This window comes from Agelaius tricolor, unplaced genomic scaffold (genome assembly GCF_023055355.1).
Source record: "Agelaius tricolor isolate 1412-34295 unplaced genomic scaffold, bAgeTri1.0.p SCAF_20, whole genome shotgun sequence".
Lineage (NCBI taxonomy): Eukaryota > Metazoa > Chordata > Aves > Passeriformes > Icteridae > Agelaius > Agelaius tricolor.
In genome coordinates, this window is record NW_027269280.1 from 7531642 (window position 1) to 7548195 (window position 16554).

Genomic DNA, 16554 nt, shown 5'->3' on the forward strand with positions numbered 1-16554 from the left:
TAATTTTTTTTTTTTTCCTTAAGGCCGAGCCCCTGACACCAAAACTCTCAATTTGGAGACAGTTGGAGTGAAAATTAACTCTGAAACTGGAAAGATTATTGTTGATGCCCGTGAAGCTACTTCTGTTCCTCACATTTATGCAGTTGGAGACATAACAGAGGTACTGAGTCTACATAAACTATTTTACAATAACAGGAAGCCAACTTTGTTCCTGACTAATAACTAGTCCCCAGATGTAGTCATGCTCTAGTGTATATCTCAGTGTTTCCCACTTTTTCACTTGGCAGGGCTGGAGTGTTTATGCCAGCCACCTGGGTCAGTAATTCCCTTCACAGGGATCTTGTGAAGTAGCTCAGCATGAGAGATTATTGCTGATGTTTATCAGGGACTGCATCGTTGGTCACAGGCTAATAATGATGTCTTTATCACTCCTATTATCTTTCTAATAATGTTTGTATCACTTTTGACATATGACTTCATACTGCCTGTGAAAGCAATTCTTCTGTAGCTAAGTACATTTACTGGGAATGACCATGACAAGCTCTGTGACTGCATTTGGGGTATTTTGGGTGTTCATTGAGACTAATCACAAAACAGCTTATCAGCTCCCTGATGCAAAATGCTGCTAATGAAGTACTTTCCTCTAGAGTAAGAAAAAGTAATTACTGAAAGTAGTAAATGCATTTGACTTTTCTTCATGATTTGTGAATGATTATGCTAAATAAACATGTGGGGTATGGCGTTTTGTTTGGGTTTTTTGTTGTTTGGTTTGTTTTTTTTTTTTTTTTAAGAAGGGTACATCATAACCTAAGCAAAATAATTTACTTGTTAGATAGGTAAAACCAGATTCTGTGGTCTTATTCTAGTGCTATTGATAATCTATAGTCATATATGACAAGAATATCTTGTCATGATAAATGTGCACTTAAATACTTTCAATCTGCCAATTTTCATTTTACATAAGAGCTCAAGTTGTCTGCTGTAACTTGGGCATCCTCAAATTTGTTGATTTCATTAAAAATGCTTGTCTGGATTCTGAACTGTAGAGTTACAGGAGCATGTTGTCATCATCTGCCTGCTGTGCCTGGAAAATTTGGGCAATATGTAGAACACAGAGCAATGCTGGGCATTACAAGATACAGAGTTCTCTCACCTGTTACTGGAATTGAGGCCTTTCCATCAAGATAATTTTTCATATAGTGCAGGCATCTGCCTTACAAGTCTGGTAAAGCTAAATACTGTAGCAATATCCAAACAATATATGTAGTATCATTTTAGAGAAGTTTAGAAAATTTCTCATTCTGCTGTGTTTAAAATATTTTAAAGATCTCTCAAATGTATAAACCTTACAGGTGCTTTTAGTCTCTGAAGAGATTGTAATGGATTAAATGATGTCTTGGGAATAGCCCTGCAAATTTCTGACTGGACTCTGGAGCTGCCAGAGACACTTAAATCTCATAAATCTGCTGACCACTCCTGACCTCTTCCCTCTGTGTAGACTTGTGTTTCTTCCTGTCTGTCTCCATCTTCATGTGGACTTGCCATTTCCTTTTAAATTGCGTTAAAACTCTTCTCAGATATTTCTCCTTTTTTACTTTCCCTCCTTACTCTACACAACTTCTCTGTCCGGTTGTCCTGTCCAGTCACTCAGAGCTTTGGGATTTGTAGAGTTCCTCTCCTTTCTTCTCATTTCACAGATTCCCTCTGTATTTGTCACTTCTTGCTCTCAGATACTTCCTAAAATCCACTTTCTGCTCACAAAAGCCTCCTACACCTGCTTATCCCTGATATATATGGCTTGGCTGCTTCCTGCTTTCCAGAATTTTATTTTTAATTTCATCCAAGAAGCAGTTGTTAGAGGCAATGCTGGCAGGGGTTAGAATCTGTTGCTTATTTTGCTGCCAATCTGCAGTGTTATTTTGGGCAAGTCATTTCCTTTTGGATGCTTTTTGTCTTTTGCCCTTTGAGGATTTAGATAAGAAATATAAAGTTGGAGGCAGGATGCTCTCCTCTTTCCTTCTCTGGATCTAAAAAATCATGTCTTCATTTATTTGTTCTTTTCATTTTGTTGTTAAAACTTGGATTTCCTTTTCCTGCTTTTGTCCTTATTAGTGCAGATTTTTGAACCTGAGTGGTTCAATAAACACTTCTAAGTCTAAGTGTTAAAAACAGCAGCACAGTTGTATGCTGTGTACAGCTGGGGGAAAAAATGAAAAAGCTACATCAGTGCTCTGTAGAATATTCCCTTAAGCTTTTATCTGTTTATTGGCTCAATGCAGGGAATTAAAGAGATCATCATACAGTACTCATGCATTTCAAGTGTTTAGAGATAAAAAGAAATACTGCCACTGTCTTACCTGACTCCAGCATGTGACCTGTGGAATTCCACTTGCTAAGCAATGGAGTTTATTTTATTTGAATACTTAAATTAGTTTAGTATTTTGGGGTTTTTTTAAAGCAGAATTAATTTAGATAAAAAATTTCATTGGCATGGGAACCAGCACTGAAAGAAATTTCTGTGTTGGTGCATGTCTCAATTAACACATGAGAATCAAGGGTATCCTGCTAAGAACTACAAAGCTGCAGAGCTTGGCTGTGGTGCTTTATGGGTGTGACCTAGCAAAAGAGCACAGGAAGGGGAATCTTGTTTCCTGTGAGTGAACATCAATGATCCCAAGAATCTTTATAAAAATTATTTTTTCCTCCAGTGTTCCTGCTCAGGATTTCTCTTTGCTCTGCTCTGTCCCTGTTAGAGTTTCTTTGCTACCATAAAGTGCTTTTGCTCAAATTTTGTGAGTAGTTCCCAAGCCCTCCTCCCTCCTTTGCCACTCCACACTGAATAAATACTGAATTGCTACCAAATAGCAAGAACTGCTTTTCTAATTTGAATTCAATGCTCTGGCTGGAAGGGGAGTGAGTGAGGGGGCAGCTGAGTTTCCTGATTGCTCAGAATGACTGTTTTCATTTGGGAGTCCTACCCAGCTGGTACAAATGGGAATCTGTGTGTGCATGGGTGTCTTGTTGCACCCCTGTATGGAATGGAATCCTAATGTTACCCAAGATTTCATTTGGAAAAAAAAAGGGAAAAAAAATCTTCCAGATGTGAGTCAGTTAGTGTACCCTCAAAAAACATTATTCAAGCTGTGGCAAAATATTGTTTTCAACTGGCAGGTGAAATTGCATTTTAGCATTTTCCTGTAATCAGGATCAGGAAAATCAAGCTGGAATTTTAGTGTGAATTCTTTTTTTCAGTGCTGATATAAACTCTCTGTGTTAAAATCCTTCCTCCAATAGTGTTCTTGTTGAAAAGCATGGCACACACTATAAAGACATTTTCTCAGAAGGAGGTTTATGGCCAGGCCACTCTACATCTGTCATATTTCAAAGGGTGTTACAACAAAGATGTGTAGAGAAAGTGGAATGTACAGTATGTTGCTTTGAATAGAAATGAGACCAAAAAGAGTTGTGTTAGAACAAATACACATTACTTCAAAGCTTTCTGAACTCTCCTAGGACCATCTCAGTTAAATGTATAATGCATTGGAGAATTCTTACGAACAATTCGTATCCATAATTATCAGCAGAGTAGTTCTACACATGACTGCAAAGTGAATGTTCATTTCAAATATTTACCAAGGAAGGTCTTTAAGTCATTGTTTATGAGGAATTGGGCTTTATCTGCATGGATGTTTTAGTAATTAGTTGGGTTTTATGGAATGCATGGCAGTGCTTTCACAATTTTATCTCTCGTTCCAATCTTCTATTCATTTCTGGAATGCCAAAACAACATATATTTCCTGCTACAGAAATGATTGGCAGACATGTTTCAGGCAAATGTGTGTAAGAAAAAACAAATTTCATCTGGTAAATTACATTTACAGACTTGAAAGTCAGAATGCCTGATTTGAAAAATTGTGACTTGAGGGATGTTAGAAGGAAAAAAGGATAGACTTGCAGCTTAGTGATTTGTCATGAGCTGTGGAGGAAAAATAGATTAGCCTTCATTAACAATTAGAATTGTGATTTCTGTTATTAGGTTAGATGTAATGTTTCAGACTGGTTTTTTGCAATTGAACTTCTAAGTGGTTATTACTACAGATGAAAGCCTACATGCCTGTTAATATGCAGAGAATTAATATGGTATGTGTACTGAAGAAAATGGCAGCTAATACCATGTACAGATTCTGTCTACCAACATACAAAAAAAGATGAGCTGGTAAAGAGGAATGGATTCCAGTAAATGCTAAAAAACTTTAGGTAATGACAAAAAGTGAAATACTTTGAATGTGTGTGATGGGGAATCCTTATTTTATTTTCTGCTGAGAACTGATTTTGAGAGTTTATTGAATGACTGCCTCAAAGTAGGGCTTTGCAGGAGTGTGGCAAGTGTTGTATCTCAATAGGACGTGTGTGAATCAAAACTTCACACATTTTATAAAGCATTTCATGTTGTGCCACAAAAGTGCTTCTCAGTTATGGCTTTCTTATGTTTCCACATCATTCCTTCTGAATTTGTCACCTCTTTTCTCATGTCAGGCAAGCATTTTGATGATATATCTTGGATGAACTCTTAACTAATGGGGTTTTTAATTAGATCTATGAATTTTGTTTAATCTTATTAACCTGTATGGACTGTTCTTCCTTGTGCCTGAAAATATTCCCTTGCAAATATCTTAATTCAAATTTCAAAAACTTTCAAGTTCTTTAAAACCAGCTCTGCAGTTCTGACGCTCCAGCAGTGCTGTGCCAGCACTCAGAATTAGGGTTCTGGCACATCTACAGCCCTGTTTGGATATAAAAAGTGCCAGGATTCATGGCTTGAACTGGAGCACACCCTGGTCATATCCTGCTGTCGTTCCATTTCTCACTTGCAGGAAGTTTGCATTTGCCAATAGCAATCTCTTTCAAGCCCCTGTTTAACAGCAGAGCCTGAGAGCAGGACCACCTCGCCCTTTAGGTCACAGTGCTAGCAAAAGAGCTTTCCACTTTTCCAGTCCAGGACCAAGCGAGGAAGTTGGTAGTAGTGTCTACAAACAGCTGGGTTTTGTGCCTGTGTTCTGTAAAAATGTGTCAGACAATTTTTCTTTTTAAAGGTCTGATATTATATTATCACTGTTGCTTTAAACTAGGCTCTTCTTGCTTTAAAAAGACACTTTGAAAAATTTCCTCATGGCTTACTTTGGAGAGAAGGAGTGAAGTGAACAGTCAGCATGTGAATATGTGCTGCTTTTCAAGAGGTGCCATGATAAGATATAAAGATTTGACATATTTGTGACATTTCCCCCCATTAAGACAGATAGTAAACTCCGACTTTAAAGCTTGTTTGGACAGAAATTATTATTGTTTTTTCTATTTGGAGCCCTGGCTACCAAGCTGGAATTCCAAAGATTTGGCTTTCCTCTGACCATTGTCCCAGGAGGAATCTTTGGATGCTGCTTTTCCTTAAGTTCAAACAAAGCTCTGTGCTCTCTCCTTAGGGCCGTCCTGAATTAACACCCACAGCAATAGCTGCAGGAAAACTGCTGGCTCAGCGGCTTTTCGGCCAGTCTGCAGAGCTGATGGACTATGACAATGTGAGTTATGGCTTTCTGCAGTAAGAACAATCTTTGCCTTTTTTCTTGTAAAGAATTGCATTTTGTCACCTGGAATGCAGCTTTGACAGCAGCCAAAGTGGAGGTGTGTGCCTGAGCTGCGCCTCAGCCATGCACAAGTGTCTGCCAGGCAGCTGCTGCACGTGGCTCAGCAGTAACAGCTTCTGCTTCCTCCCAAGCAGGTGCCTACCACAGTCTTCACTCCCCTGGAGTATGGTTGTGTTGGCCTGTCAGAAGAAACAGCTGTGCAGCGTCATGGATCAGACAATATTGAGGTATGAAAACATTTTCAATTTTCTAGTTGGTGTCAGAGTTGCCCTGTGGAAAGGCAGAATTTTTACTGCTGTATTAGGTAAAATTTTTGGTCCCCAAAATACTGTGTTTACAGTTAGGGAGTTGGTGTCTCCAGAAGTGCTCAGAACTTCAGTAGTATTGCAGCAGGTCACAATGGGAACTGTTGCCTGTTGGGCTTAAAATCACTGATAGGGTGTGGCAGCTTTAGAGTAGCTGCCATTTTAGCAAGTTACCTTGTGCAGCATCATTAAATAATGGTTATGTTACTTTCTACAAGTTATCCTTGAAAAGTTATGTTGTGTTACTCTTACTCACTTGGAAAAATCATTAATGAAAAAATAAGAATTTACTATTCAGAATGCAAATATTGCAGTTTTGATTTTGTTGTGGGGTGCATTATTATAGATATGAAAAGGTTCTTGGATTTCATTTTTTTTCAGTAAACAAGGCATTGAACCTTTGAGAGAAGCTTAAAAATGCTAAGTTTTTTCCTTTAATTCGGTCCATTAGTCTCAGTAGCATTGTTTGTAAAGGTTTTTTCAGTTTTGTTTTTAATCTAATGATTCTCTGAGAAAGATTTGTGTTAAGCTCTCTCCATATTTTTTCTTTAAAATGACTAACAGGTCATAAATTAATCAATATTTGTAGAAAGGTATAAATATGTAGCAATAGTAGTTATTTTAGTAATAAATACCAGGTTTTGCTATAATAGTACTCTCTAACAGAAAACGTTACTGTTTTTCCTACCAGGTATACCATGCATATTATAAACCTTTAGAGTTCACAGTGGCTGAAAGAGATGCAACTCAATGCTATATGAAAGTGAGTTTTATGGGCTTTTAACTTGCTTTTAACTTGCTTTTAACTTAAAAGGGGATATGGTATAGCCAACTTTAAAGAGCACTGTTTGGCAAAAAAACATCTCAAGATGGATATTTTCTTGGTGACAGACATCTTAAAATTGCTTTACAGATATTGGCATTACTCAGAACTGACATTCTGCTGATAAATACCATCTTTGAACTGCTTTTAAGGTTCTAAAAAGTATTTCAGATTTGGATCAATCTCTGCTTCTCCCAGCAAAGTTCTTGACTGTCACATGAAATATTTATATTGACACCTCTTGCCAAAAGTCTGATACCTTCAAAAATTAAGCATAAGGCTTACAAAATTACAGTAACTATTCAGTCTCTACTCATGAAAAAAAAAATCCTGATTTAGACCAAAGTGCCAGACCTGAAAAGGTCTTTCTGCAGCAGTCCAGTTGCTTCAGTGTTGGAAAAGTTTTTGATGCTCTTGCCTACAGTAGAGAATCTTAGCTAAGATGAAGTGTAGTGTTGATAGAATAGATCATAGTTTCCTTTTTCTTCCTTTTCTCCTCATCATCAGGGAAGAGTCTTTTTTGCATAAATGGGTCCATCAATTATATTGTCCAATATTATATTGTTATGTAAGGAATGTCCATTGTCACTAATTGCAGTCAGTTTTTCTCACTGCATTTTGTCACCTCTGAATTATGAAAGTGCTTGCCTTAAGTGTCCCAAGTACCAGTGTAACAAAGGTGATGATATTCAATTTTATGTATTCCCTTTGAATTATGTCAATTAGAGTAAATATTTAAGGGTAGTAGTAACAAGATAATAGTTGTTGGATGATGTTTAATATAGTCCTTACTAAACTCTTAAAACATATAAACAAACATTTAACTTGAGTCTTTCAAACTCTATTTCAAGAATTTTTCCTTTAAAATGCCTTAATATTTCAAGTCCCACATCAGGATTGCTGCTGTTCCTGGCATTCCTGATGAAAGAATTTAAGCTTTTACTGAATAGCAGAACTTGGTAGATTAGTGATAATTTAATGCCTGATGGAAGGATGCAGGGAGAGACTGACTTTCTTTTCATAATTATAAAGATGGTGTCCTTACAGGAACTAAAACATTTTCATTAAGTTCTCTAATAAAAGTTAAGTGTGCAATGACTCAGGCTCTCCTAGATACTTATTAATCTTCATCTTTGGCTTCTTCTGAGGCTCGACTCCTTTTTAGGTTATGTGCCCCTTGTGGTAAATGTATCTCACCAAACATGCTGCTGTAAGTGTTTACTGTCTGAGTCACAAAGGTACAAAATATCCTGGAACTGTTAGTGGTCATCTGTGAAAATACAGCTGATAATGGTAGGGATCTTCTGTGAAAATACAGCTGATAATGGTAGGGATCTTCTGTGAAAATACTGATGAAAGCAACTGCACAGGCTTGGAGAAGTGCTGAGGTGGCCACTCAGTGGAAAGGAGCACTGGTCTGGTCACCAGACTACTTTGAGGATTTCATACAAATGGCAAACAGCAAAGTATTCAATACCAGAAATTATTGTTGTTAGTGGCTCCCTCAAGTCTGAAAGAAATGCACTAATAAAGCTTCAATTCAGGAAAGTGCTTAAGGACAATGAGAGTAAGAGCTATTGAAGTCAGTAAGACTTAAACAAGTGCATAAGTTTTTGGCACACTGGAAATAAACAGCTGAACTAGGATCTTGGGGCATTCCAGTTTCATTTAATTCATCTTCATGCCTTATCTTTAAGTGTTCTAAGAAAAGATCTTTTTGTGATGTATTGTTTTCAGATGGTGTGCTTACGAGAGAGGGAGCAACGAATACTTGGCCTTCATTTCATTGGCCCAAATGCAGGCGAAGTTATTCAAGGATTTGCTCTTGGAATCAAGTAAGTACAAAAGAATGTCTCTAGCTTCTAAAGCCTGCTTCTTAAGTTATTGTAAGATTATAAAAGATAGCTGCCTAGTTTTGGCAACACTATAAAGAATGCATGCTTTTTGTTACTTTTATGGAGTATTGCACATATTTTCACAAAAAATACTGCAGTTCTTCATTAAGATGTACTGGATTTAGTTATTGTAATACTGGATATAGTTAGAGAACAACTGAGGAAAATATTGATTTGATAGAGTTAAAGCAAAAAATGGAATTAAGCATTAACTTAACTAATGTTAGTTTCTTCAGTGTAGCTTCTTCTGCATTATATGCACAGGATAGGAAATCACCATACAGTTTTCCAAGTTACTTCTTTAAAAATAGATTTGTGCTTTTCAGAAAAACCTTTCTTTACACCTGCCAAGCATTTCCTTTCCTAATCTCATCTTTAAATTTGCACAGCCATGGCTTCTTAAAAGTTCAGCAAGTTTTGCATGAATTCTTATACTGCTGGGGAATAAGCTAAATATAGTATAGTAAAAAAGAAATTTCTCTGGGATGATGAGAGAGGAAAGATACTTTTGTTTGAAGCGATCTGATAATTGCAATAAAAAGCATCCTTTGTGATCTGATCTTGTTTAAGATTTTGCTCAAATATTGATATAGAAGTCCTCCATTTGAAGGAGTAAGCAGTGATTCTCAGCCCTCTCTGATTTAATGGAAAAGTCTTGCTTTGCTTTTCCTGTGCTACAATTATTTCTTACTTGGTTTTTCCTTTCCCTTTCTTATTGCTGATTCACATCTTCAGAAATGTTGATTCCTGTATTTACATTAAAAAATTATAATTTTTATCTTCCTCTTCAAAGAAAGTAGTCTGAAACATCATAAATCATTGCAAGTTGTGGTGTCAGTTCATTTTCCTAAATTTGATCACCATTTTACTGCAGTTTTAGTCCTGCAGTTGTGAGTGACTATTATAAATGAAAAGCAGAAAGGACTAAGAAGGCAGGACCACAAGGGTCATGTGAGGAATATCTTGAAAATCACTGATTGCAGTGTACCCTCAGTACACATTTTCAACATGTGTTTGTAGTCCATTAATTGCCAGTGGTATAGATCCTAGAACTGCATTTTTTAGGATGTCATTGTTTTGAAGTTTTATCCAAAATAACCATTGAAAAGGAAGCACATGAAACTGGAGTGCTTTTCTGCCTTGCTTGAGGGAAATGAAAACTTTAGCCACAGTAAGAGGTTTTCAGCAGGTCAGATTCCTGTATGGGTTTCTATTGCATTTCACAAATCCAAAGCTTTCAATGTAGAAACCCCACTGTAAAAGCTGTTCTTCTCCTTTGTCAAATACTCTTCAGCTTCTCTGAAGGATGATTTTTCATCTTCCCTCCCCACCCAGGACTCCAGTAACATCTGTAGTCAGCAAAGATCTTTTGCTTGTCAGTGCTTTTTTAGATGTAAGTGGAGACACCAGAAGGCATCTATAGCTTCCTTTCCTTTCCTGTGTTTTGTAGAGGGGAGATAACATTATTCCATAGAGAGCTTAAAACAATCCTTAAATTTAGAGCCATTTCAGCTATTCTTACAGCATGGCCTGCCAGGAATAGCAGTTCAAAAGAAAACATCAAGTCTTAAGAATGTTACTGGGCAAGTAAGGGAATTAAGCAAGTGGGATTGTAGCACTAGGGGGTTTTGGTGGGTTTTGTTTGCTTGATACGTTTTTTAAATAAAAGACTTTTTCCCCCCTTGCTTATAACACTGATATGTTCCATGTAAGCAGCAGAGACTTTAGGTTCATGGAAGAATATTCTGGTATTATTTCCTTTAGCAGATTCTTTCCAACAGTTCTAATTAAGATTTTCTTCCTCTGTGTGTATGTGTGCATTTTTTTCCATCTGGAGTTAGTGAAACACACATGTATGTACAAGAAAAGCTGAAGGTTGCAGTTTTGTCATATGTTTTTGCCACAGGCTCAGTTGTGACTTAGGGTAAATTGCTTAATTCTCTCTGTCTCAACTCTTATGACAATTCTTTCCTACCTCAGAGTTGGGAAGCTGGGCGTCTACGTGTTGTGTAAGTGCCTGAGAAATAATAGACAGCATTGTCTGAAGAACAAATGCAACTCCTCTACCTGATCAAATGGACAAGAGCAGAATTATTTTGATGTTTTAGGACCTTTTAGCTGCTTCAGGTGAATAGCATTTGACTCTGTGAGTCACTTGTTGTTGTTGTTGTTGATTTTTGCTAGGTGTGGTGCTACCTATGCTCAGATGATGAAGACAGTTGGCATTCACCCCACCTGTGCTGAAGAAGTTACCAAGTTGCACATTACAAAGCGTTCTGGCCTGGATGCAACAGTCACAGGCTGCTGAGGTTAAATACCATCCCTGGAAAGAAAGAAGGAAAAAAAGCACAAAACATATTTGTAAAGAAAAGGGGCACTTAAAGTTGGAACAGCTTTAATGGTTCAGGTTACAGGAATCTTTGTTTTTCTCCTGTAGAGAGCTTTTTCTCACTGCTGAAGAATTTTCCTTGCACCATCACAGTTCTAAAACCAATGTAGTTCTGCTGCAACAAATCTCTCTTTCTACAGCTCTTCTGTTGCTGGGAGCTAGAGAATAATCACAGTATTTTATATGTAAATATAACTAAAGCCTGTGACATCTGAGGCCATCTGCAAATGAGACAGTTGTGATTTGGGTTTCCTCGTTGGCCAGCAGAAGAGTCTCAGGTGCTGGGAATCAGAGAGGGCATCCCATAGTAGTTTGGTGGGATGCTTTGTCCTGCATGCTTGGATTGCTCATTACTGATCCTATATTAAACACTGAGACTCTGTATTCACTAGTGGAAACAAGTTCCTGGAGTGCATAGCAAAGGGTAAGCAGTCATCTTTGGGTTTTTTCCTTTAAAATGTAATATGTAGTGGAATTTAATAGAAAATCACCTGAAGCTGTACTACTGCTGGCAGAATCACAATGGATTAATCAGTAGCAGCCTGGTCACAGTGTTCTGGAGAGGACTGAGAATGAATGATCTCAGAGGTGCTAAAGAAAGAGTTGAATTTTATGGTGGCGTCTCTGCCTACTCCTGAAATTTTTAATTCAGCTCAGTCCAAACTAAATTGACACAGCTCACAAATTACTGCTTGAACAGTGCATATTAAGCTGACAAGTAAAGTAAAACCCTCTAATAATCCACCTTATGCAGCATTTTCTGGTTTATAGAATGCAGAAATGTGGCTGACACTGAAATATTTTCTTGGTTTGTTTTTAAGACTTTCTTACTGATGAGCTAGAGACTATATCTGAACTGACTTATATCTGGCTTTAATAAAACACTTTACTGAAGGGAACTACATTAAGCAGTGATCCAGAAGAGAAATGGTCCTGCCTTGAGCAAAGATATAAAATAATCATCTGCAACTTTTTCTGTTCTTTTTTTTTTTTTTCTTTTTTTTTTTTTGTGTACTGGCCCGAGTAGGAAAGCATTACCCTGCTGCAAATTCCTGCTGATTTTTGTGCTCTCCAGAAGGGGGAGGTGCTGGCTTATCTGTGGCAGGAGAGGAACAAATCTGAGAGTGAAGCTTCTTGTGCAGAACCCTGTTAAGGAGGTAGCCTGACAAAGGCAAACACAAACCAGTCTGCACTGAATTTCCATCCCAGCTGCAGTTTCTTGCACCCTTTACAGCAGAATAGCAAACATGGGAAGAGACCAACTTCAGGTGAAACGAAATATATCCTTTTTGCAGTTAACTGATATCAGTGTTTTGTGTGTGGAATTTGTTATTTTCATTCCAAACTTGTTGCAGTTTTGAAGAATAGTCTGATGATCATGTATATATCTGCTGGTTTAGTTTGATTGGTATTTCACTGCTGCAGCAACTCAGAAAAATGGTTGGTTTATATCGAGTCTGGAATAATTTTTACCATGAGAATTGTACCTGTCTGAGAAACTATTAGACAAAAGGGATCAAAACTTCCTTGTAAAATAGGATTTAACAGCATTTATCACACTCTCATTGATATGACAATATTAAATTTCCTGATTTTTTTTTTTTTTTGGTCCATGTTTCTGGTCCATAAAATAGAAAGAAGTGATACAGTTCAACTCCAAGTGGCATTCCCTATGAGATCTGCTGATGCCATTTTACATCTGTGAAGTCATCCATAAGTTTGTAGTTGACAAGAAATATTAGGATTGGAAGTGTTGTTGAAACAATGCCTGAATTTCTGAATTTTGCAGCTGCCTTTAGAAGAAATGATGAAAACCTTGTATCTATATAAATAGGTGCATATCTACACATCCAGAAGTTTGTTTCCTTTAATAAAAGACCTTATGAGTATGATGCAGCCAAAACCTTTGCTAGATTTTCCTCAGCTGTTTACAAAAAAGGGGTTCAGAGTAAATTAGGGTTTCTTAAAATGTTTTACTTGATATTTCAAAATATGGAGATACAGCCTAGTAGAGATTTTGAGAAACAGCTCACCTCTGACAAAACTCTAACTTTTATGCATACAAGTTTTTCTTTCCAGTTCCTTTTGTTTCCCAGAAATGAAAGCACTGGTGTTTAACCATGTAAAATCTGCTTCTCTTCTCTGCCCTACCAATGCATCCAGCAGACAGAGTTGTCTGTCCCTACAGACAGATCAATGGAAAGATGAGTTAATTTCATTCACCATAAAGTTCAAATTAATTATTTAGTAAATAGAGAGATCTCAAGGAAATGTGTCTTCAGTGCATATAGAGTGTGAAACTAAGGCATGTCATGGTTTTCAGAAGAAACAGAACTGTCTTGGTTTTAGAATTGCTGAGTGGCCTGCATGAAATTGTTCCTGTCTCTTCAACAGCAGCCTGGCTCTGTTCTTCATTTAGTGGAAAATGCTGTTGCCCTCTGAAGTAAAACAAAACATACAATCCCACCTGCATAATAATGTCAGAATCAACAGCAAGACAGAATAATGACAAATATTGTGATTGTGCTTTTTTTTCCTGAAGGATTCACCAGGGATGGTGCTTAAGAATTGTTTTTAAAAGCCTGACCAATGTAAATTGAAACGAAACAATTGATGTACATTGCAATTTACTGATTGCATGTGAAAATGTACAAAAAAAGTCTAGTCAGGCTTCTTAGGATGCCAGCTGATGAGGATTTGTTTGTCAAACCATACCATGGTGCAAACAAGTCTGAGCTTTGCTGGGTCCCTCAAATGTGTGATCCCAATATTTATTGTGTTATGAATTAATTAATAAATAAAGAATATTTTTTTCTAGTAAATGTGTGATTGCACTTGCTTAATTTTGTACACATGATTTCTGCTTACACTAGATAGATTTTTTGATCTTAATTCTGTCTCTCTTGGTTGAAGTATGTATTAAGGAAACAAAGAAATAGACAGACTCGGACCTTTTATTAAGGAAATGTTGATACTTCTGTGTCTGTGTATAAACTGAATAACCATTGAGATTTTTCCAGGTTGGATGGCCTCATATTTTAAATTTAGGGGAAACTGTAGACTCGGTAAGTATGGTTTCAAATACTGTCTTTTTTACTCCTGCTAATGAGCTCTAACAGGTATTTTCATTGTCCCTGCATGCTGACATGCTGCTTGAAGTCCTGTCAAGAGTAAACTCCCTGAGTGCAGTCAGAGCATTTTACAAAGCTACAATATCTACATGAGCTGTTTACTTTGGGGTTTGAATTTGTAGCACTGCATTTTGTCCCCTCTGTGCTCTAAGCCAGTTAGTAGCTGTGGATACTGCTAGGTAAAATATTGGAAAATTAATAGAGAAATGGCGAGCAAAATATATTTAGAGCTCTGAGAAACTCCTCTGTCAGAAAACTAAGGGAGTACATTGTTAAATTCATTTCAATTTTCTTTTATATCGTTAAATCCAGTGATTTTGGTGAGAAGTTCCCATTAAGTCAGGTGAGTTTCTGAAACAGCTTAGTATTGCCTCAGTATATGCCCTGGATTTGATGCTGAGAATGAATATTGACTTTACTCTATGTAAAGGCATTTCTATTTCTGCATTTTAATCTATTTTAATTTTCTGAAGTATTTAATTGCAGGTTCTAACTAATTAGGATAACTAGTAACAATCCTAAAAAATGTACTAAGGTAAGCATAATTTTTTTTTTTGCTTATTTTCATATGCCACTTAATCCCAAAGCAAAAAGAATTACAGATTAGCATACAGACGAAATAAAATTGGAATAGAATTTAGTGCATTATTTATATTATACCTAATGATAGCTTGTTGTCAAGGTGTTGTGTACAGTTAAGTTTTGCCTTTTCCCATTTCTGCATGTACTGTATTTTGTGTAAATCTACTGAGAATTGTTTCTACGGTTTAGATTATTCCAGACCAGGAGCTAGAAAAGATATTTCAGTACAACAGCTACACATATTTTTGCTAGCACATTTATTCTGATAAAAACATAAAAGCCATGGATGCCATAGTGTTTCTAACCAAAGGAGTTGAGTATTTTAATGACTTTTGAGTTTGAAGACTTCTCTTCAGAGGCTCGTGTCTGTCCAACAAAGTAGGCAATTCTGTGTCCATATAAATTGCCATTTGTCTAAATGCCAGTGACATCAGTGTACTCAAAGTTAAGGTTGGCCATTAATTTCAGTGGGATGCAAGTATTTGTCTTAAGTGCTTTGTTAAAGGGGAATCAATATAAGCATATGCCAAAATGTCTTTCATTATTACAGTTGGGGAAAAGGCTGCAATTATGATTCAAAACATAAAAGGTACAATAGACATCTATGATTAGGCAATGAAATATGCCTTTAATAAGCATAGTGCAGACAGTTTGTTTTGCAATACGTAAACTTGTATAAAATTCATTGACTTTTTCATTCTTTCAGATCTGTGTGCTCTCTTTTAAGAGAGGTTTTTACTTTAATGCACGAAGTTTTCCTGATGTTCTTCCAGCAGAAAGGCTGGGTTTGTATGCATTTATTCTAGTGCCAAACTTGGATTTTACTGGGAAAAGAGGAAACAGCAGAGCAGACCTTTTTTCTTTCTTTTTTTTTTCCTTTTTCCCAGGGCAGCATGCAACAGATATGCAGTAATTACTCTTAACTGATTTTTTAAAAAATGGAATATTTCTGTCCACTACATGTCAAAAAGCTAATTATGTTTCCGTTGTGGTACTCAAAGTCAATATTGTCAGCTCTTCTTAGTTCTAATCCTCTACATTGAATTTTGATGGGCCAGGTGAAATATCCCCTTCAGCACCTTACTGCAATTCTTGTCAATCATCTTGCCATGAAAAACATGCATATTACAAAGGCTTTGGCAACACTGCATCTGATTTCAGTCTTTAATCTTATATGCACCTTAAGAAAACATCATTCCAACTACTGACATTCTGTTTGGGACATGAACAGGATCCTATTTGCTGTGGGAAACAAAAGAAAATCATCTAATCTTTAATGGATATAATGGAACTCTTTGGCCATCACAGTGTAAAGTCTTAGTAAACCACAGATCTAGGAAGAAAACAATTCTGATGAAGAAATTAGGCAGAATATCTCCGGCGAATAAGTAAGAAAATGCACATTTATTTATTCATATTGCAATTGTAAAATATCTTGCTTCAGGCACTGTTGGACTGAGGAGTGTCATTTTTTGGAACCCCTAAAATTTCTGTGCAAGGAATGCTGTTCACTCTAGTCCATTTCTTAGCATGGTACTGTGTGTGCCACTTTTTTTGTTGTTTCTTATAGACAAGATCTAGCACATCTAAAATCTTCTGGTCCTACAATGGAAAATTAACATCATTCCCTAAGAAGCTGGAATATAAACTAATAAGGCAGGTTTCCAGAATCTGATTGCATCAGTCATAAAGATACAGTATGAAGAGAAAAATGGATATTCCCTGGGGGAGAGTGTGAAATGAAGACCAGTCTTGTTTGAACAAGGTGCTGTGCATTGTTAGCTGGGTAG

General features: G+C 36.8%; 1 protein-coding gene across 1 annotated transcript in view; it reads left to right on the forward strand.

The window, feature by feature from the left end:
* Nucleotides 1-13873, forward strand: part of TXNRD2 (thioredoxin reductase 2) — a 32207-nt gene extending 18334 nt beyond the window's left edge. Inside the window, exons 12-17 of the mRNA XM_071445392.1 lie at nt 24-160; nt 5478-5573; nt 5774-5866; nt 6636-6707; nt 8505-8602; nt 10847-13873. Coding sequence (XP_071301493.1) covers nt 24-160; nt 5478-5573; nt 5774-5866; nt 6636-6707; nt 8505-8602; nt 10847-10970 — 620 coding nt within the window. The 3' untranslated portion in view covers nt 10971-13873. The remainder of the gene's footprint in view (nt 1-23; nt 161-5477; nt 5574-5773; nt 5867-6635; nt 6708-8504; nt 8603-10846) is intronic.
* Nucleotides 13874-16554: the final 2681 nt, after the last annotated feature.